The following is an 18,719-nucleotide window of genomic DNA, read 5'->3' on the forward strand; positions in this document are numbered from 1 at the left end:
CACTTTCATTTGAAATCTCCGCAACCAGGAAGAGGAAACCAGCAGCACAAAAGGTTACAGCGGTGTCTTGTGACATACTCTTGTTGGCAGGAAAGGACAGGCGCTTGCAGAATGGCAGACTGGACGTGTAGTCATGCTACTATGCATGCATGGGAGGTAACGTAGCATAGGTTAAGACCCATACATGTGTCTTAACTACAGTCTGAATGATTAGCTTAGGAGTTGTTTAGCATAACCTGTATAAAATGTCTGTTTTTACATGTTTTACAACAACTATTTTAGTGAGGAAAAAAGGAAAGGGAATGTAGTCAGTATGCTTAAGTTTTCCTTACAGCTACAGTCTGTTTTGAGTATGTAAGCTAACGTAGCTAGCTGTCTCAAAGCAACAAATTAAGTGTGCAAACTAATAGCTGCATAAATCTAACACTTATAAAATTTTCCAAAGTATTGCCAAAGAAACATAACTATTGAAATAGCTTCAAACAGATGAGCTTCAATTTAGTAGAAGTGTTTTTGTAGGCAAAATCCTGGAAATTAGCATCGCATGGGCTCCCTTGGAGGTGAGCTTGTGGGATTTTTCAGTGGGTTTTTGCATCACTGCTGAAAATATTGTGATCACCTGAGGATGTAAGTGAGAGGCAGGCTCAGTTGCCGCACTCAGGGTGATGTCCATAATGGTCCCAGCCAATGCTGTAGTCCTAGTTAACAGCCCTTTAGCAACTGCTTTTATCAAAACGTGAAAAGATATTCAATTCAAAAGTGAGGCACCACTCAGATATGTTTTATGTCGTAGAAAAGAAAGAGAAATTGCTAAAATCTCTTGAGCTTGTGTTCACCTCAGACCTTATTTCAGGCATTTAATGAAACTCCCAGTCAAAACCCCCATAGATGTCCAGGGAAAAAAGCCATCCAAGCCTACCTGGCCTTATGTGGAAAAAGTCCTTGCCCCCTTAACCTAATAACTGGTCGTGCCAGCCTTGGCAGCAACAATTGTAATATAAGTCAGGGCTTTGACTAGGCCACTCCAAAACCCTAACCCAAGTGAGTTTGAGCTTGAGGTCACGAACTGATGGAGGGACATTCTCCATCAGGATTTTCTGGTAGAGAGCAGATTTCATGGTTCTATCAAGTACAGCAAGTGGCCCAGGCCCTGAAGCAGCAAAGCTGCCCCAGACCATAACACTACCATCAGTTTTGACTGTTGGCATGATGTTCTTTTTAATGAAATGTTAGTTTTGATGCCAGATGTAACGGGCCGCACACCTTCCAAAAAGTTCAACTTTTGTCTACTCAGTTCACCTATTATTTCCCAAGAGTCTTAAGGATCATTGAGATGTTCTTTGTCAAATGTGAGACGAGCCTTTGTGTTCTTTTTAGTCTGCTTTGGTTTTGTCCTTGGAACTCTTCCATGGATGCCGTTTTTGCTGAGTCTTTTTCTTTTCATTGAGTCATGAACACTGACCTCAAGTAAGTCAAGTGGTTTTCAAATGTTGTTCTGGGCTCTTTTGTGACCTTCTGGATGAGTTGTTGATGTGTTCTTGGAGTAATTTGGTAGGCTGGCCGCTGTTCCAAGTTTTCCTCATTTGTGGATAATGGCACTCAACATGGTTGGTTCCAGTCCCAAAGCCTGAGAAATGCATGGTATGGCTGATATGTGAGGTAATAGTGCCAGATTCAGCATTCGTTTGGGAATGATAGTGGCATAATAAGAAAGTGCGTGTGAACAGGGGCGTGCTTTTCAAAATTCTATTTTTCTTTACTGATCTTTACTGATTTCTGTTTAAAAAAGTATGCCTCCAATGTAGTCTGCTTCATTGACTCATTTTCTGGCTGACAATTTCTCCAGCCTCGGAGAAAAATTATTTCTTAAAGCCAATCATGATAGTTTAATCAGTTCAAGATGCTCCAACGCTGCAGAGTTCTTTTGTCGACGTTTTTCAGAATCCATCTCCTTTCTCAAATATCTGAGGCATGAATGCAGGCACCAGAACTTTGAAGCTGTCAAAGTTGAGTCATGCTTTTTGTAAAGCAGGTGATGTTCAGAAGTCATTCGTCATGTGGCAGTTGGAACACAGAGTTCTGTCGAAATGCAAGGTTTGGGGCTCAAACAAACAACAAAACTGTTGCAAGCGTGGCACAGTGTGTTGGTAATTTAATTAGTTAAAACTATAACAGGGTGGTCTTGATCGATACAGGAAGTAAGGTCACACTCAGCAGTGGACTCATGTTGAGGGGCAAGGGTCAAAATTATAAAATAGAGCAACTACTGTTTGCTCGGAGGCACCAGCGCACAAGAAGTTTCCATATTTATGACATTGTTGAAAACCCTGGTTATGTTTCTATTATGTGATTATGTCTACAACATTTAAGTAATAAACAAAAGATGAAGGATTGATAATTATTTAACCATTTATTTCACAAAGACTTGCTGTAAAGATATAGATATATATATCAGGTTTTGAGCACTGGAAGGGAACCCTGGGGGACGCTTTTTTTTGATCAGTGGAAAGGCTACTGAATGTACACTTAAGCATGTTTTGTTCAGTGGAAGGGCTCCAAAGAGGGCTCTTTATCATATTTTAAACATGAGAGGGCACTATATCATATTTTGTTCAGTAGAAAGGCTCAGGAGAGGGCACATTACCAAGTTTTGTTCAGTAGAAAGGCTCAGGAGAGGGCGCTTTACCATGTTTTGTTCAGTGGAAGGGCTCATGAGAGGGCACTTTATCATGTTTTGTTCAGTAGAAAGGCTCAGGAGAGGGCACATTACCATATTTTGTTCAGTACAAGGGATCATGAGAGGGCACTTTATCATGTTTTGTTCAGTAGAAAGGCTCAGGAGAGGGCACCATATCATGTTTTGTTCAGTAGAAAGGCTCAGGAGAGGGCACATTACCATATTTTGTTCAGTACAAGGGATCATGAGAGGGCACTTTATCATGTTTTGTTCAGTAGAAAGGCTCAGGAGAGGGCACATTACCATATTTTGTTCAGTACAAGGGATCATGAGAGGGCACTTTATCATGTTTTGTTCAGTAGAAAGGCTCAGGAGAGGGCACCATATCATGTTTTGTTCAGTGGAAGGGCTCATGAGAGGGCACTTTATCATGTTTTGTTCAATAGATGGACTCCTGAGAGGGCACTTTGTGTGCACCCTGGAGGGCAGAGCAACACAATCAGTTCAATAGAAGAGCACCATTGAGGGCAATTTATAACTTTTTCAGTGGAAGTTCACCTTGTAGGATTTTTGTCATGTTTTCAACCAAAGTGACACTCAAGAAGGTTCTGCCCTTGCTGCCTTCATCATGAGTCCACCGGTGGTCACCCCAGCCAGGATGAGTTATTATAGCCTCAGCTCTTATTTGGTTAAGAAACAGATTGGAAAATGATACTGATGCCTCTGTAGGACCTAAAGAATTATCAACATGACTAATTCTGTTTAGTAAGTATGAATGATCGTCACCACTGCTATTTTTAGGTTGGTGTCAGACAAAGTGAGCAACAACATTCAGCAGAAACAGGCTATGTTTATATTTCCAACTGTGAAGATTTATAGTGAGTGATGACTGTTAAATGACAGCAGGGTGGGATTTTTCAGCAGAAAACACAGAACTACTTGTACATGCAAGGGAAAGGATCAGCAAAGAGATAATAAGTCACACGTCCTCCAAAATCATCTCAAACAGAACATGCTACAGGAGCTTTAAGTGTATATTTCATCTTCTTCAGTCCCCAGACTATGAGCAGCTGCTTCCTGTGTCAGAAAAATCCAATCCCCTGACGCGTGATATTGACCGTGCTTCATCCACAAACATTGTGAGGATGTTACAAGCCTGTGATGCCCAGATGTTTCAGGAAGATTCAGCAGCCACCTACCAGGTGAGACAGCAACAAAATCCTCAGGTTTTATTGACACAGCTTTTAGAAAGTACTGTCAATAATGTGATTATTTAATCTTCCATTTTAGAGGCTTTTAAGTAAACAAGTGGTGGAAGCATGTATGGAGGTGGCTAAAAAGTTGGAGCTCATTCTCAAGGTAATGTTTCTCCCGTTCTCTGTCAGTTTGTATTTCTAATGGTCGCTGAAGCATGGGTTTAGAGATGGTCTTTCTGTTTTTTTTCCAAAGGATCCCCAGGACAGCCTTGTTGTACTGAGTGGTTGTGGGACTTCTGGTCGACTGGCTTTCCTCATTACGGTAAAAGTTGTCCTGAAATGCTCCCAGAGTGATTTAGCCCAATAGATAACAAAGTTACGGACTAAAACCAGGCAGGATGAGCCAAGCCATGCCAGGATAATGATACTCTATCAGATTATTTTGTCAAATCCAGCTTATTTTATTGTTTTTTATGGTTAAAAATGACATTGTGTGTGTGGTTGTGTGTCTCTTGTTAGACAGGTTTCGACAAAGCGCTGAGGGAGTTGAACCAGAGTTCACTGTATTCATACATCATAGCAGGGGGAGACAGGTATGATGGTCATTTTTCACTCAACATGATTAAGCTCTTAAAGACACTAGAAATACAAATCAGTGGTGCTTAGAACATGGAATATAAGGCATTATAACTGACGTGTTTTCAGTAACAAAAGATGGCGTACATCAGGGTTGTCCCAACTTTCTCGACTGAGGGCCACATACAGAAATGTTAATGATGGTGGGGCCATTTTTATATACCTCCATTTATGATAACAAAATTAATAAATTGAGTTCAGTTTAGATAAAGATACCCTAAGTTATTTGATATGCTTTAAAGTTTAAGTCAGGAAAAAAGTTCATTAATGAATTGTTGTATCAAAATGTTTGTTTACAGAATTAGCACAGTAGCATTGCCTAGTGCTGAAACTAAAACATGTGCTAATCTAAATAAAGTTGTACTGGCATCACAGACTATATATTTTTTTCTTTTTTGTAATTGACAGACGAGTATAGTTGTGTTACCTTCCCGGACGAGCCCCCAAGGTGACAAAAAACTACACTTGTCTGTCAGTAAGAAAACACAGATAATATATACTCTATAGTAAAGCATGAGCTTTATGTTCTTATGTGGACCATTTTTCATTTATGTTTTAGGATTTGCTGCAGGCCACTTAAGATAGGCCATGGGCCGCATTTGGCCCCCAGGCCACAGTTTGGAAACCCTGGTGTACACCAACCAGCTGTTCAGCTCCATCAACCTCTCTTGCTGTCTTTTTGTTTTGAATTGGAAACAATTAAATAAAAACTGCATTCGAAAAAGGTGTGTTTACAACTGCGATTCCAAAAAAGTTGGGACACGGTGTAAAATGTAAAAAACACTGAACTCAATGATTTTCAAATCCCATATTTTATTCACAGTAGAACATAAACAACAGTCATACTAGTCTGTAAGGGTCTGGGATGTGAAGGGAACCAGTTGCTGGAGTTTTGGGGAGAGGAATGTTGTCCCATTCTTGTCTGATGTAGCATTCTAGCCACTCATCAGTCCTGCTATGGGTTGTACTAGCTGGGCATAACTTCAAATGTAGCATAGTTTGAACGTTCTTACTTAGGACGGAGTTTACCCTTTACTAACATTCAGGGTGTTGCACCTTCAAAAAAGAATTTCAGATTTTGAGTTACCTGACCACAGAACAGTTTTCCATTTTGCCTCAGTTCATTATAAATGAGCTTTGGTGTGCTCATATGGCTTTTTTCTTACATGATACAGCTCTAACTTCCATTTGTGGATGGTATAGCCAACTGAAGTGACAGATTTTAATGCAGGTTTTTTAATGCAGGGTCACCTGAGGACCCCAAAATCCCAAGCACCCAATATTGACCTTGCCCTTGCATGCAGAGATTTCTCCATGTTCTCTGAATCTTTTGATGATATTATGTCTTTGCATTTTTATTTTGAGGTACATTTTCTGAAATTGCCATAATTTTTAGGCAAAGTTTGTTGCAGATTAGTAAAACTCTGCCCATGTTTACTTCTGAGAGACTCAGCATCTCTAAAATGCTCCTTTTATACCCAGTCATGTTACTGCTCTGTTGCCAATTAACCTTATTTTGGCTGCCAAATGCTCCTCCACCAGTCTTTTATTAGTACCACTTACTTTTCCAGCCTTTTTTTCCCTGTCTGTACTTTTTTGAAATGTGTTGCAGCCATCAGATTCATAATGCAAAAATATATTATAAATAAAATATTGTTTTTTTCAGGTTTGCAAATCACTGCGTCCCATTTTTTGGGGAATTGGCGTTAGGCTAATATTGCCATGTATGCAAGCAAGTTAGCATAAACTAAGGAAGAGCTCCTCCTTTCATTTGTAAGAGGAAGCATTTAAAGCGATGCAATTCTCTTCTTCTCTCCAGAGCTCTGCTGTCCTCCCAGGAAGCTCCTGAAGATGATCCCGAACTGGGCATGCTCAGTCTGAAAAAGGTCTGGCGTTGTGTTAAGTTTATATCTATAGAAAATACTCTGTTGAACACTTTTTGGCTCCCTGCAGGTTTGTGAGGGAAAGCGGCGGGTCTTGTTCATTGGCATTTCCTGTGGATTGTCTGTAAGTCTACGTGATTGGTCAGGATCTGTGTTTAGCTGCAGTTATTATCAAGAACTTTGCCATGGTTCATCTAATATCTGCCCGTGTAGGCTCCCTTTGTGGCAGGCCAGCTTGACTTCTGCATGCAGCATCCCGAGGTCTACACTCCAGTCCTGGTTGGCTTCAATCCTGCACATCAGGCTAGGTAAACAAGAAACTAAAAAGGCACCTTGCACTGATTTTTGTCAATATTATGCTACCAAAGTTTGTTTATTTGGTTTACCTGTAATCTGATAGGGACGACCCCATCCCAGGCAGCACGCTCACTTTTCTCAGTGTTGTTCAGAGGATGCAGGAGCTGTCCAGAAGTCAGAAGGCATTCCTCATCAACCCAGCCGTTGGGGTAAAAATCTCATCCAGAGATCTTTATTTATTCATTTATTTTTTGCTGACTCAACTGAATGCATTTATCTGTGTTCAGCCAGAAGCCATCAGTGGCTCATCGAGGATGAAGGGAGGCAGTGCCACTAAAATTCTCCTAGAAGTTATCCTGTCTGCTGCTCATGCTGCCACTTTTGAAAACACGGCCATCACATACAAGTATGTGAAATTAAAAGGGAAGTTTTTTTTTTTAGTTAAAGTGCTTAAAAGAAGTGTTCACCAACTTGGATGTTTTACGCTTTTATTGATCTTATTAATTGACCATGGCCGAAATAATTTGTCTTTTTTGTCCTGAAAAAATAAGGAAAAATAGATTTCTACAGCGTAATATCAATTAAATAAAAATATGGAATGTAAAATGAGTGACTGCATAAATATTCACCTCCTTAAAGTGACAGACCTAGTTCAACAGAGGTACAGCCAATTGGTACTAGTAGCCTCACAATTAGTGAAATGGGGATCACCTGAGTACAGGTAATGTGTCTAAGTAATTGTAGTCTAAAGGTCCAGTCACTGGTTTATCAGTATTCCTGGCTACCATTTCACCATGAAGGTCAAAGGAACACTCCAAGTAACTCAGAAAAAAGTTATTGAAAAGTACATGTCAGCCAGACTTCAGTTAAATCCATCATCAAGAAAGGGAATACAGCATGATGGTGGCAGCATCATGCTGTTGGTATGCTTTTTGGCAGCCAGCACTTGGCCTAATCTTATTCAGTGTACGGCTTGGGAGAAGATTTATTTTCCAGCAAGGCAATAACCTTAAGCATCCAGAGAAAGCTGGACAGAAATGGTTTAAAGACAAACAAGGTGATTATTCTGGAGTGGCCAAGTCAAAGCTTAGACCTCAATCCAATAGAGAATATGTCGTTGGAGTTGAAAATAGCTGTTCACGCCCAGCAAAACAGGGCAAAACTAGCCAATCCCCCTTGCCAATTGTAGTTTCTAACAGTTGAATTTTCATTTTTAAGGAAATGGCATCAGCCATATATTTATGGCTTTATGGATACCAATCACATACCCAAGTCGAGATGAGGCGTTCAAGTTCATCAGTATAAAAACACATGAAAACAGACAACAGCAAAATTAAAATACCATGACTATATTTGCTTGAATTGCCCATTTGTTTATGCTGTCTGTTGTATGGTTTTGTCTGCTTCTTTTGTGTTTACTATTTTTAACACCTGTCACTTGATCAAAAAAGCTTATTTTTGCAAAGGTTCCCTCACTTGCATCTAATTTGCAAATGAGGGGAGGCACATTGTTGCGCTGTGACATCACTAGCTTCACAAGTTTTCACACCCCATCTGTTAACACTGATGTCTCAACGCCTCCTTTCTGGTTGTAGGTGTTTAAGTCAAAGGGCTGCAAGAAAGGCTGAAAAGATTTACCTTAGTACACAAATTACTTCACATATTAATGAAAAATAATATGAAAGCATTAAAAAGATGAGGCATATCAGATCTGGAAATCCTCTGCCATGACCTGAACTTCCCTTATAACACCCACAGAATCTGCACCCAGAGGTACAACGTTCCGTTTCCTAAGTGCATCCTTGTGTTGACAGCCGCAGGCCTGCAGGCGATCCCCTCTCACAGCCATCTTTGAAGTCTGCTGGACATGCTTTTCACATTACAAGTGATCAGTGCACTTAGAAATGTCAGTACCCTGCAGTCACATGTAACAGCTCGCTCTCTGAGTACATGTGAAGGCATGTGGCTCATGTGTTTGCGTCTACAGTGATTTGAAGAGGGATTGTGTTTAGTTTTTCCTCACCTTTGCTTCATGTCTATCCCGGTGATGTTCATCTATGTTACTGCAAACTGCAGCACAAGGCTTTTTAAAAATCAGGATTCAAAGCTAAGTTAAAACAACAGCAAACAAATAAGAGCATCCTCTTTCTGTTTTCATAGTGTGTTGCTGCCCTCTAGAGGCCACTGCAAAAAAAAAGAGATTCATGCTTATAAAACTGCTTTTACATAGCTATATTGTTGATTTTGAAGAAAGGTATCGACACATTCATATTTTTCTGGAGATAAAGTCAGATGTTTTGTGTGCTCTTCTTTCCTGCAGGGGCATCCGGCAGCACATGGAAGCATATAGGCGAGCTCTGGATACCACTTACAGCCAGAACGCGGGGATCACTGCTCTGTTGGATGCAGCTGGAAAAAGGTGAAACATCCTGCTTTACAGTACAGTGAATCTCTGCAAAACAACACTCAAGTGGATTTCTTTCCAGTCTAATAACAATGCAATCAATACATGAAACAAGAAGAATCTTTTTTTTTTGTTTCCGACTGCAAGTGTATCTGAAACTCTCAGCTGAAACCCACAATAATGGCATTTGTCAAGGTGGATTAGCTCCTCCTAAAGCCTGCAGCAGTAGAATGACTCTAATCTATAAAACTGGCAGCCCACACGGATGCACCATGAGCCAGAAACAGACAGCACTGTAGACATGAAAAATACAGTTCAGCTCTTTTATATTTGGTCAGTGACAACAGAATGCATTGATTTGCAAATCTCATAAACCACAAATAGAATAATGAGAAATACTGGATCATTTTCATTTGATGAACACATGTCAAAAAGTAGGGGGAGGGTAACAAAAGGCTGGAAAAGTAAGTGGTACAAATGAAAAACAGCTGGAGGAGCATTTTACAACTAATTAGGTTAATTGGCAACATGCCAGTAAAATGACTGGGCACAAAACTGAGTTTTAGAGAGGCAGAGTCTCAGAAGTAAAGATGGGCAGATGCTTCCCAATCTGTGAAAAATTCTGTAGAATTTCAGAAAACGTTCTTCAACGTTAAGATGCAAAGACGTTTTTTTCTTTCTTTTTTGGTTTGTTTTTCAAGCGTTTTTTTGTCTGTAAATTTTTCGTTTGTTTTTTCGTCGTTCATTTTTCATTCCTTGTTTGTTTGTTATTCAATCATTTCTTTCAAGCGCAATTTCTTTTTGTTTTTTGTTTTGCAATTTTTTGATCGTTTTTTGTTCATTTTTTCATTTTGCAATTTTTCGATCGTTTTTATTCATTTTTCATTTTGCAATTTTTTGGATCTTTTTTTTTTGACCGTTTTTTTTTTTTTTTTTTAGTTTTGCAATTGTTCGATCGATTTTTGTTCGTTTCTTCATGTTTCAGTTTTTGGAACTTTTTTTTTTTTTTTTTGATTAGTTATCTTTTTGATCGTTTTTTCGATTATCTTTTCGATCGTTTTTCGATCATTTTTTCCATTCGTCTGTTTGTCTTGAGGAAAGACTTTGGATATTCCACCAACTTCAGTATTATCATCCAAAGATTCAGTTAAACTTGGGCTGTATGGCGGTGCAGGGGTTAGCACTGTCACCACAAAGCAAGAAGGTTCCTGGTCGCTTCCTAGTCAGTACGTGGGTTCTCTCTGGATACCCCGGCCTCCTCCCACCAGCTTATGAGGTTAACTGGTTACTCTAAATTAACTGTAGGTTTAAGTGTCAGCATGCCTGGTTGGTTTCCTGGTTGCGATTGCATGGCGACCAGTCCAGGGTGTACCCCACCTCTCGCCCAATGAAAGCTGGTCAGCCCCCTGTGATCCTGAACAGGATAGACGTTATAGAAAAGTGGATGGATGGATTCAGAGGATCTGGAGAAATCTCTGCGCAAGGAAGGCATGGCCGTGCATCAATATTGGACACTCGTGATCTTTAGGCCGTCGGGCGCCACTGCATTACAAACGGACTTGATTCTGTTCTGGAAATCCCTGCAACAGCACAGGAACACTTCCAGAAATGCAAGCTAAAGCTGTATCATGAAAAAAGAAGCCATATGTGAACAACATCCAGAAATGCTTCCGTCTTCTCTGGGGTAAAGCTCATTTAAAATGATAAAATGGAAAACTGTTCTGTGGTCGGATGACTCAGAATCTCACTATCTTTTTGGAAACCATGGATGCTGTGCCTCTGAAGTGACCTCCTAACCATTGTTGGGTTTTCTTTAGTTTGTGGTGTTTTATTTTCAATTTTACCCCCTTTCCCCCCAATCCTATCCCTAACCTTTAGGATTGGGGTGCCTAACCCTAACCCTCTTTGGGTTTTCCTTAGTTTGTGGTGTGTTAAATCTAAATTTCTCCCCCTAAGTATATTTCCGATTTTTATTGATATAGAATTATGCTGTTATTTGTGTTCCAGTTTGTTGCATGGCAGGCGTGTCTGCTACTTAGGCTGGAGCTCCCTTGCTATTTTGGGCCTCATCGATGCCAGTGAGTGCAACCCTACGTTTGGAGCAGGTGAGAAGAGCGTGACCTCTTCATTAGCAGCAAATCAACACAACTTCATTTGCACTGAAATATGCCTGTATATGGAAGGAATGCACAATAATGCATAAAAGGTACGGTGCTTTTTAAATGTTTTGTTGAACTGTATGTGAGATTTTGAAGATGTACGGGGTTTCATCAGTGGAGGATACAGAGAGATGAACAACAATGAAGGTCCGCTGTCTCCTCTGGTATGTGAAGATGATTTTCTGTGAAAACACTGACTGTTACATCAAAGACTTCTACATAATATATTTATGCTATTTTTAAGTTTCTGTTATTTTTTGTTTTGCTCTGCTTATTTGTGATCGACCCCGATTCTTGTGTGGCATTAGCTGCTTGTTCTGTTGCCCAAGCTCCCTCTCTAATGTGCCACGTCAACCCTTGATATTGGGATGTGGCCCCACTAGACATCCTAGTCTGGTATACATAAGTGGTTCTCAACTGGTCCCACATCAGGACCCACCCCCACCTCCTTCTTGACAAATTACCACCCAAATTACTTAAATTTTTTCATCAGACCAAATGAAGCTTAGTGTTAGTTCATGCAGAATGCGGTAGTCATAAGCCCAGCTGATGTCCAGCTGATCCCAATAATCGCCTCCCAGCTCCCCCAGCCAATCACGACTCTTTCTCTCAACACAACAGATACACGAATTCTCACAAATCCCTGCTTGCATTAATGCTGATGCACCATGCTGCTGCTGGCAAAGCTTAACCTCCTCCACCCCAGCCTCCTCCTTTATAGCATAAAGCTTGTTGCACCCTCATTTTCAGATTCATTGCTTTTGCGCTGATTTTATTGTGTTCAATATGCATTGTCATAAATGTATCTAACCATATGGGGAATTCTAGCCATGTGCTCCCTGGAAAGTCAAAGCTAGGGAGCATCTTTTGAGCAGAGGCTTCACCGACAAATAAAACTTTATATCCATTTTGCAATAAAATGGTTAAATGTATGATGAGAGAGTGGCTTTTTACCGCATAGTTTTTCAAGGTTCATATCAGCAACCCTAGGAAAATTGCTTGCGGGTCCTGACCCACCAGTTGAGATGCTTGTGATGTTCATAGACCATAATATTTGATCTAATTAATCATAAATTGTAACTGCATTTAGTCAAAAGAACTCAAGAAAACACAGAGGAAAAAGCCAAAATCCCTAACTGTTTATTAGTGACGGCTCACAGCTGAAACCCAACCTTAGCAGTGCTAGCATCATCAGGCTCTGGTCCTCTTTGCAGGTTTATATCAACATTCCTGGCACAGCTAATATTCAACTTCATCTTAACTTTTTTTTAGCAAAATATTGCTAAACTGTAACCTTGCAAAGCAGATGGATCCACCCGTTTTCGTCTTTCTCACTGGCGAATCCATCTTGCAAAGCAGTTTGGGCCCAGTTAGAAAGTGACAGGACCAATCAGCGACGAGGGGCAGTACTTGCGGGCATGGCAGACTAGTGACGTAAGCAAGCAGCAACAAGAGGCCGGTGCATTTATGGCAGCATTTATCAAAACTTGATGACATTTCTTCGTTAAAAAAAGAACAAAGGGCAGCAGTGAGTTGTTTTCTATTCAGAAATGACAAAAGTCATGTACTGACATGTCTACAGTCACCGTGGTTTGCGTTATGCTGTTCTATATGGAGTTTATGCCTCTATAGTGGCTAACGCGCACCTCAGTAGCAGCTACAACGTCACTTGTTTTGTTGCTATGATTGGCCCGTAAAGATGTGACAGAACGTTCATTCAATTACCCTCCGAGTTTGTTTTTTTTTTTTTTTTTCTTTTAAAAAGGCTCTGCCCTTTCCCAAATGCTGTCTATCAGTGGTTTTCCACTGTCAGGTAAGCTAAACCGAGCTGTTCCTATGAGATGCTAACGTTGCTATCAGTTTGTCATTGTTTACATGGCAGCAGCCATTAAGCTGAGCTACACAGCATCTAGTCTCAAGTGGCTGGGTTACGGAGCATATGAAAGGGATGCTGACCTTTGCTCTTATAAATATTAATACTGCCAACTAGAGAGAGATTGCGACTTTAATTGTGAAGTAGGCTAATCACACACATTCGAATGCTATGTGGCTTGTTTACTGAACTGTTAACCACTGATTTTGTGTCATGGATGAATTTTTATTTAACGAGGGAGAAAGGCTGTTAAAAGTGGCCTTATTGTTTACGACTGCAAGTGTTCACAAGAAAGACCATTTTTAACAGCTTTTCTCCCTCATCATATAAAATTCATTGCAACATGGAAACTGCGGCTTCTAGCAAAGATGAAAGTGCGTCTCTACACGCCACCTTTAGTTATTGTTTTGATTGAGGTGAAATTTTAATGATGATAACTTGATATTTATATGAGTCTTGATTTATCTGGAGACAGCCTGCAAGTCTTAAGCACCCCAGTCTAGCTGGGAAGGAATTATCTTTGTTTCATTAGCAGGTGTTTGAATACTAGATTGACTGTTGGATAAGGGCGTCTTTGAATAAAATGTCACATAGTAAGGTACACTTCTGTCTTTATTTAAAAAGTAAATATTGCAAATATAGATGAACAGCTGTATTTTTCTCACACAAAGCAATAATCTGTTGAAAACTAATAATATAAAAGGTTTAACATCTCTGTGAACTTCTTCAGACTGACTTTTACAGCTGACTCAGAACATGCTGATATGTTCTGGCTGTCTATGGGTCTCAAATGAGTCTGAAAATCCTTACAAAGTATTAAATGTCTGAAATCCAGTAAATCCAATTAAACTGAAATCCAGCTCCAACATAACTCCATGCAGTGGCAGATCTGCCTGAGCTGAACCCGACTTGTAGATTGACCTGGAACAGGATTAGTATGAAATACATCCCACTTTACCTGCTTCATGATGTCAGTTTGCTATTAATCTGCTTTAGTCTTCATTGTACTGCTGTGTGGTACAGTCTCGGTTCAGTCAAGGATTATTTCTCAAATGTGGCTCATTGAAAATCTGGTTCCCTTATAATACAGTTAAGGATCTCCACTTCTTTGAACATTTAGCAGACATTTAGTGAAACATGTTGTGGTGGACATGCTCGAATTCTATCACTTCATCTGAAAAGTACTTGTCCTTCCAAAGTATTTGTAGTGTTTCCTTCAATAAATATTGTTTTATTTCCTCCAGGGTCCTGAGTTTTGCATTTCACACGAGGATTTTTTGCGTCTAGTTCTGCCCTCTCTCAACGACCAGGACACAATTCTTCTTCTCTACACTCAATCTGGTGAGACATGTTTTCCCCCCTCTCCTTTGAGTTCTATCCAAATCAGATCAGTATGTGACTTGACTTTGTCCCTGCAGACAGTGTCAGTGAAGTGGTAAAGCTGGCACATCGAGTAAGAGAGAAGACCTCAAACATCCATGCTGTTTATCATCAGGTCGAGGGAGACATTGCAGCTGCTGAACAACAAGTATCTGTCCTTCTTTATCAGTCTGATTTCATTGATTGTTACCATGCCACAGCCTAATAACCACAGTTTTTTTTTGCAGGATGACATCAATAAGTTGTGTTCATCCTCAGTTAAAATCACTTGGCCATCATCACCTGCTTCACAGAGCCTGCTCCACATGGTAACACACAAACACATCGACTCAGTGACTCAGTGGAGCGTGAGAGAGAACAGCTTTGCCTCATTTACTTGGTTTACCTTTGTCTTCACTCTTTTTCAACAGTGCATTTTGCTCTCGCAGTGGTAGGCGGGAGTGTTTTCCCTCCTACATGTTCAATTCCTCTTAAGTGTAGTGATAGTTTATGTATTTTTTTTGTTTCCTTGTTTCGTCTCTGTCTGGCTCATGTACATGTAGAAGGAAAGATAATCAATGTCAGCTCTTTCTCAGCAGTGGGAGCTGTCCACTAAGCTGGTGCTGAATGCTGTGAGCACAGGAGCTCACGTCTTAAAGGGGAAGATTTACCAGAATCACATGATCGACGTGCAGGTCACCAACAGCAAGCTCTACAGCAGGGCCACACGATTACTTCAGGTATAAAACATCGCTGCAATAGCTGAAAAAAACAACATTATATTTTAAAAAATATATTTATTTTTGTTCTTGTAAAGGCCTGAGCATTCTTTTGTGCTTCAATCACCAAATTCACCATTCATGCATCTATTTCATCACTTCATCATAGTGCCACCTTCTGGCAAATAAAAATGCATTCATCATTTGCTTCAAATTTCACATGTATGATCAGAGTGAACCCCTTTGCAAATTTGAATAGAGCTTTCATGGATTTGCTGCAGCACCATCTACTGTAAGAAGTCAGTAGCACCTCGAACATACATGGCTTCAAATTATTATGCAAATGATATTTACCTCTGCCAAGGAGGTTATGAGATCGGGTGGGTTTGTTCATTGGTTAGTTAGTTTGTTGGTTTGTTTGTTTGTTATTTTGTTAGCAACATAACTCAAAAAGTCGTGAACGGATTTTGATGAAATTTCAGGAAATGTCAGAAATGGCTTAAAGAAGAACTGATTAGATTTTGGGGGTGATCTGATCACCATCTGGATCCAGGAATTTTTTAAAGGATTCTTTACTATTGGGAGATAGGGCTAATGGCAGAGGTCTGCACTGTTACCACTTTACACCAGGAGATGGCGGACATGAGTAACTTCAATCCCAGCAGCAGTTTTTGGGTGTGTTTCTATTCAAAGTTGTGGAGTTATAGAGTTTCCAAGATGCACGCCCAACTGAGGAGATGAGTCGGAGTGTAACAGAGAGAAAGACAGCAAATTGTAGTGAGAATACTCACAATGCTGGGAGGAATAGAGGAATATTCACCCTCTGCCATGACTTCCAGTCATCCGGTGAGACCACAGGTGCATCCGTTGGCACCCGTAGTGAAGCCAATGCTTTGCCTCACCGTGTTTACACTCCACCGGGGAGAGAGTAATCGGCGAATGCCGTGGTGGGGGGCACATGGGGATGGATGGGGGTGGAGGTCTGAGCTCTCCAAGTGCTTTTCTAGTTTTGTCTGATTTTCCTAGATAGTCCATGCAAATGACAGTTGGTATGATTTTAAAGTCATCAACTGTTAGAGCATAATTCAAATTTTAATGAACAAACCTCCCAGTGCTAACTCTTTTTTTGCAAAAATAAAATCAAATTCATTGTTCCACATTATTAAGAACAACAGAGTTTTAAAACATTTTATAGGTTGTAAAGAACTGAAAATGGTCATTTGTTGAATTTGCAGTATTAGGAGGTCATAGTTACTGAAATCAAAAGCTATTTCAATCAAAAACATCTTAACAGGCCAGGTTACATGTTAACACAGGAGCCCTTCTTTGATATCACCTTCACTATTCTTGCATCCATTGAACTTGTGAGTTTTTGGAGAGTTTCTGCTTGAATTTCTCTGCAAGATGTCAGAATAGCCTCCCAGAGTTGCTGTTTTGATGTGAACTGCCTCCCTCATAGATCTTTAGCTTGAGGGTGCTCCAAAGGTTCTCAATAGGGTTGAGGTCAGGGGAGGATGGGGGCCACACCATACCGGAGGGTTCTTTTTGTACCATGGAAGAAAGTGGTCAGTCAGCAACTCTATATACTTTGCTGAGGTCATTTTTGCACCTTCAGGGACCCTAAAGGGAGCTACCAGCTCTCTCCCCATGATTCTGGCCAAAAACATGACTCCACCACCTCCTAGCTGACACTGCAGCCTTGTTGGGACATGGTGGCCATCCACCAACCATCCACTACTCCATCCATCTGGACCATCCAGGGTTGCAGGGCACTCATCAGTAAACAAGACTGTTTGAAAATAAGTCTTCATGTATTTCTGGGCCCACTGCAACCGTTTCTGCTTGTGAGCATTGGTTAGGGGTGGCTGAATGACTGCAAGCCTCTGGTGGATCCTACACCTTGAGGTTGATGGGACTCCAGAGGCACCAGCAGCTTCAAATACCTGTTTGCTGCTTTGTAATGACATTTCAGTATCTGCTTTCTTAATCCGATGAATATGTGCAGCAGAAACCTTCCTCATTATGCCTTTGTTTAAAAACAAATAGAACATTTCAAAATCAAGGGTGTCTTGTGTGTCAGGGAAGTTTCCTGAAATCTTGTCTTCGTTGTCCCTGTGTCTCGTCTTTAATTCAAAAGCACTTGCCTCTTTCTTTCTCCATTCAGAAGCTGTCTGGTTGTCCCGAGTCTCAGTGTGAAGAAGCTCTACTAAAGGCCCTTTATCAAGTGGACAAACTCACCCTGGACATCACATCCTCCGAAATCGCCAAGCACACATGCACTGCCAGAAAAAGGACCAAGGTGAGGGTACAGTGAGGTGTTTGAAGAGATTCAGGGAATCATTGCACGGTGGCCGCTTGTTTTCTATTCTGTTTTTGTGTGTAGGTGGTTCCTCTTGCTCTGGTTTGTTTGCTGACTGGCTGTTCACTCACGGAGGCAGAATCTCATTTGGAGCGACACCCAATTGTACGGGAGGCTGTGGAGGCCTGTCTTTCGAAGTCACTGTAACATAGGAGTCCTTTACACTACATTGCTGCATTTGATTAGTAATTAAAGAAAGTGAAATCATGAGAATTAAGTCAAAGGTAAAATTAAAAACCCGAAAATTTGAATCCTGCTGTTCATATAAACAGTTGTGTAAACTACAGCAGGAACTCAAACCCAAATCTTTTCTTTTGCTTTTTCATTTGTCCCTTTAGAACCATGCTTCCTCTCCTTTCCCATCCCTCCTTAAATGTTCTGAGTAAATTAAGCCTTTCACAGGAATGGTCTTTATCCTGATATGCAGCCCTAAGTTGATGTCTTCTTATTTATTTGAAGCATTTAAGATTTGAGGAAATTCTTAGAGAAACTCCCATGCTGTCCCTGAAAATGGGGTAGAATAAAATGCATGCATGCCTGGGCTTCTGTAATGATTAGCATTGTTCTGTTTAGCTCTGTTTAGGGTACAAACAGCAATATTTTCCTTCAATAAATTTGAGTGGCTGACCATTTTTTAAAACGTGGGTTGTGATATTCTCAAAAGGACATGGTGGTGAGTCCTGCTACCCGACCAGTAGGGAACCACTGTTTTAGAGCAGACAAAGCTTCCTTTTGTTTGTTTTTAATAAATTGACAGTACTTTGTAGAAATCTGTTTTTACTTTGATATGAAAGAGGGTTTTTTTTTGTAAATTTTTCTGTCAAAAAAGCCATGAGTGATTATGGAATCAATAAATGGCTACAACATACAAGGTCCAAAGGGGGTCAAAGAGGGTCCAAGGGGGTAGGTATAGTCAGGGTACTCACTGCTGTAGGATGGCATCCCACTCTTCAACCAAAATTTGTTGCAGGTCAGTCAGCCAATGTGGTTGCGTTGGTGCCATTCTGGCCCGAATAGCACACCCAAGTGGATCCCACAAGTGTTTGATGGGGTTGAGGTCAGGACTGCTGGCAGGCCATTCCATCCTTTCCATTCCGAAATTCTGGAGGTAGTCACTGACAAACCCCGCTCTGTTGGGACGAGCGTTGTCATCTTGG

The 18,719-nt window shown here is 40.6% G+C and overlaps 1 protein-coding gene across 3 annotated transcripts; it reads left to right on the plus strand.

Annotated features, from left to right (window-relative positions):
• The first annotated feature begins 99 nt into the window (after positions 1-99).
• Positions 100-18,211, plus strand: gckr (glucokinase (hexokinase 4) regulator). Of its 3 annotated transcripts, none has more exons than XM_041782047.1 (19): positions 100-156; positions 3,730-3,879; positions 3,968-4,036; positions 4,127-4,195; positions 4,393-4,466; positions 6,329-6,395; positions 6,463-6,516; positions 6,606-6,700; positions 6,793-6,898; positions 6,977-7,095; positions 9,010-9,108; positions 11,101-11,198; positions 11,340-11,416; positions 14,370-14,466; positions 14,544-14,653; positions 14,733-14,813; positions 15,081-15,224; positions 17,368-17,502; positions 17,587-18,211. In XM_041782047.1, the coding sequence occupies exons 1-19, from the start codon at positions 112-114 to the stop codon at positions 17,707-17,709; spliced, it is 1,812 nt and encodes a 603-aa protein (XP_041637981.1). In that variant the 5' UTR covers positions 100-111; the 3' UTR covers positions 17,710-18,211. The 3 variants fall into 3 exon arrangements, with proteins under 3 accessions (XP_041637981.1, XP_041637982.1, XP_041637983.1); XM_041782048.1 differs by having other exon boundaries at positions 15,084-15,224; XM_041782049.1 differs by lacking the exon at positions 14,733-14,813.
• Positions 18,212-18,719: the final 508 nt, after the last annotated feature.

The sequence above is a fragment of the Cheilinus undulatus genome, linkage group 24 (genome assembly GCF_018320785.1).
Source record: "Cheilinus undulatus linkage group 24, ASM1832078v1, whole genome shotgun sequence".
Taxonomy (NCBI): Eukaryota; Metazoa; Chordata; class Actinopteri; order Labriformes; family Labridae; genus Cheilinus; species Cheilinus undulatus.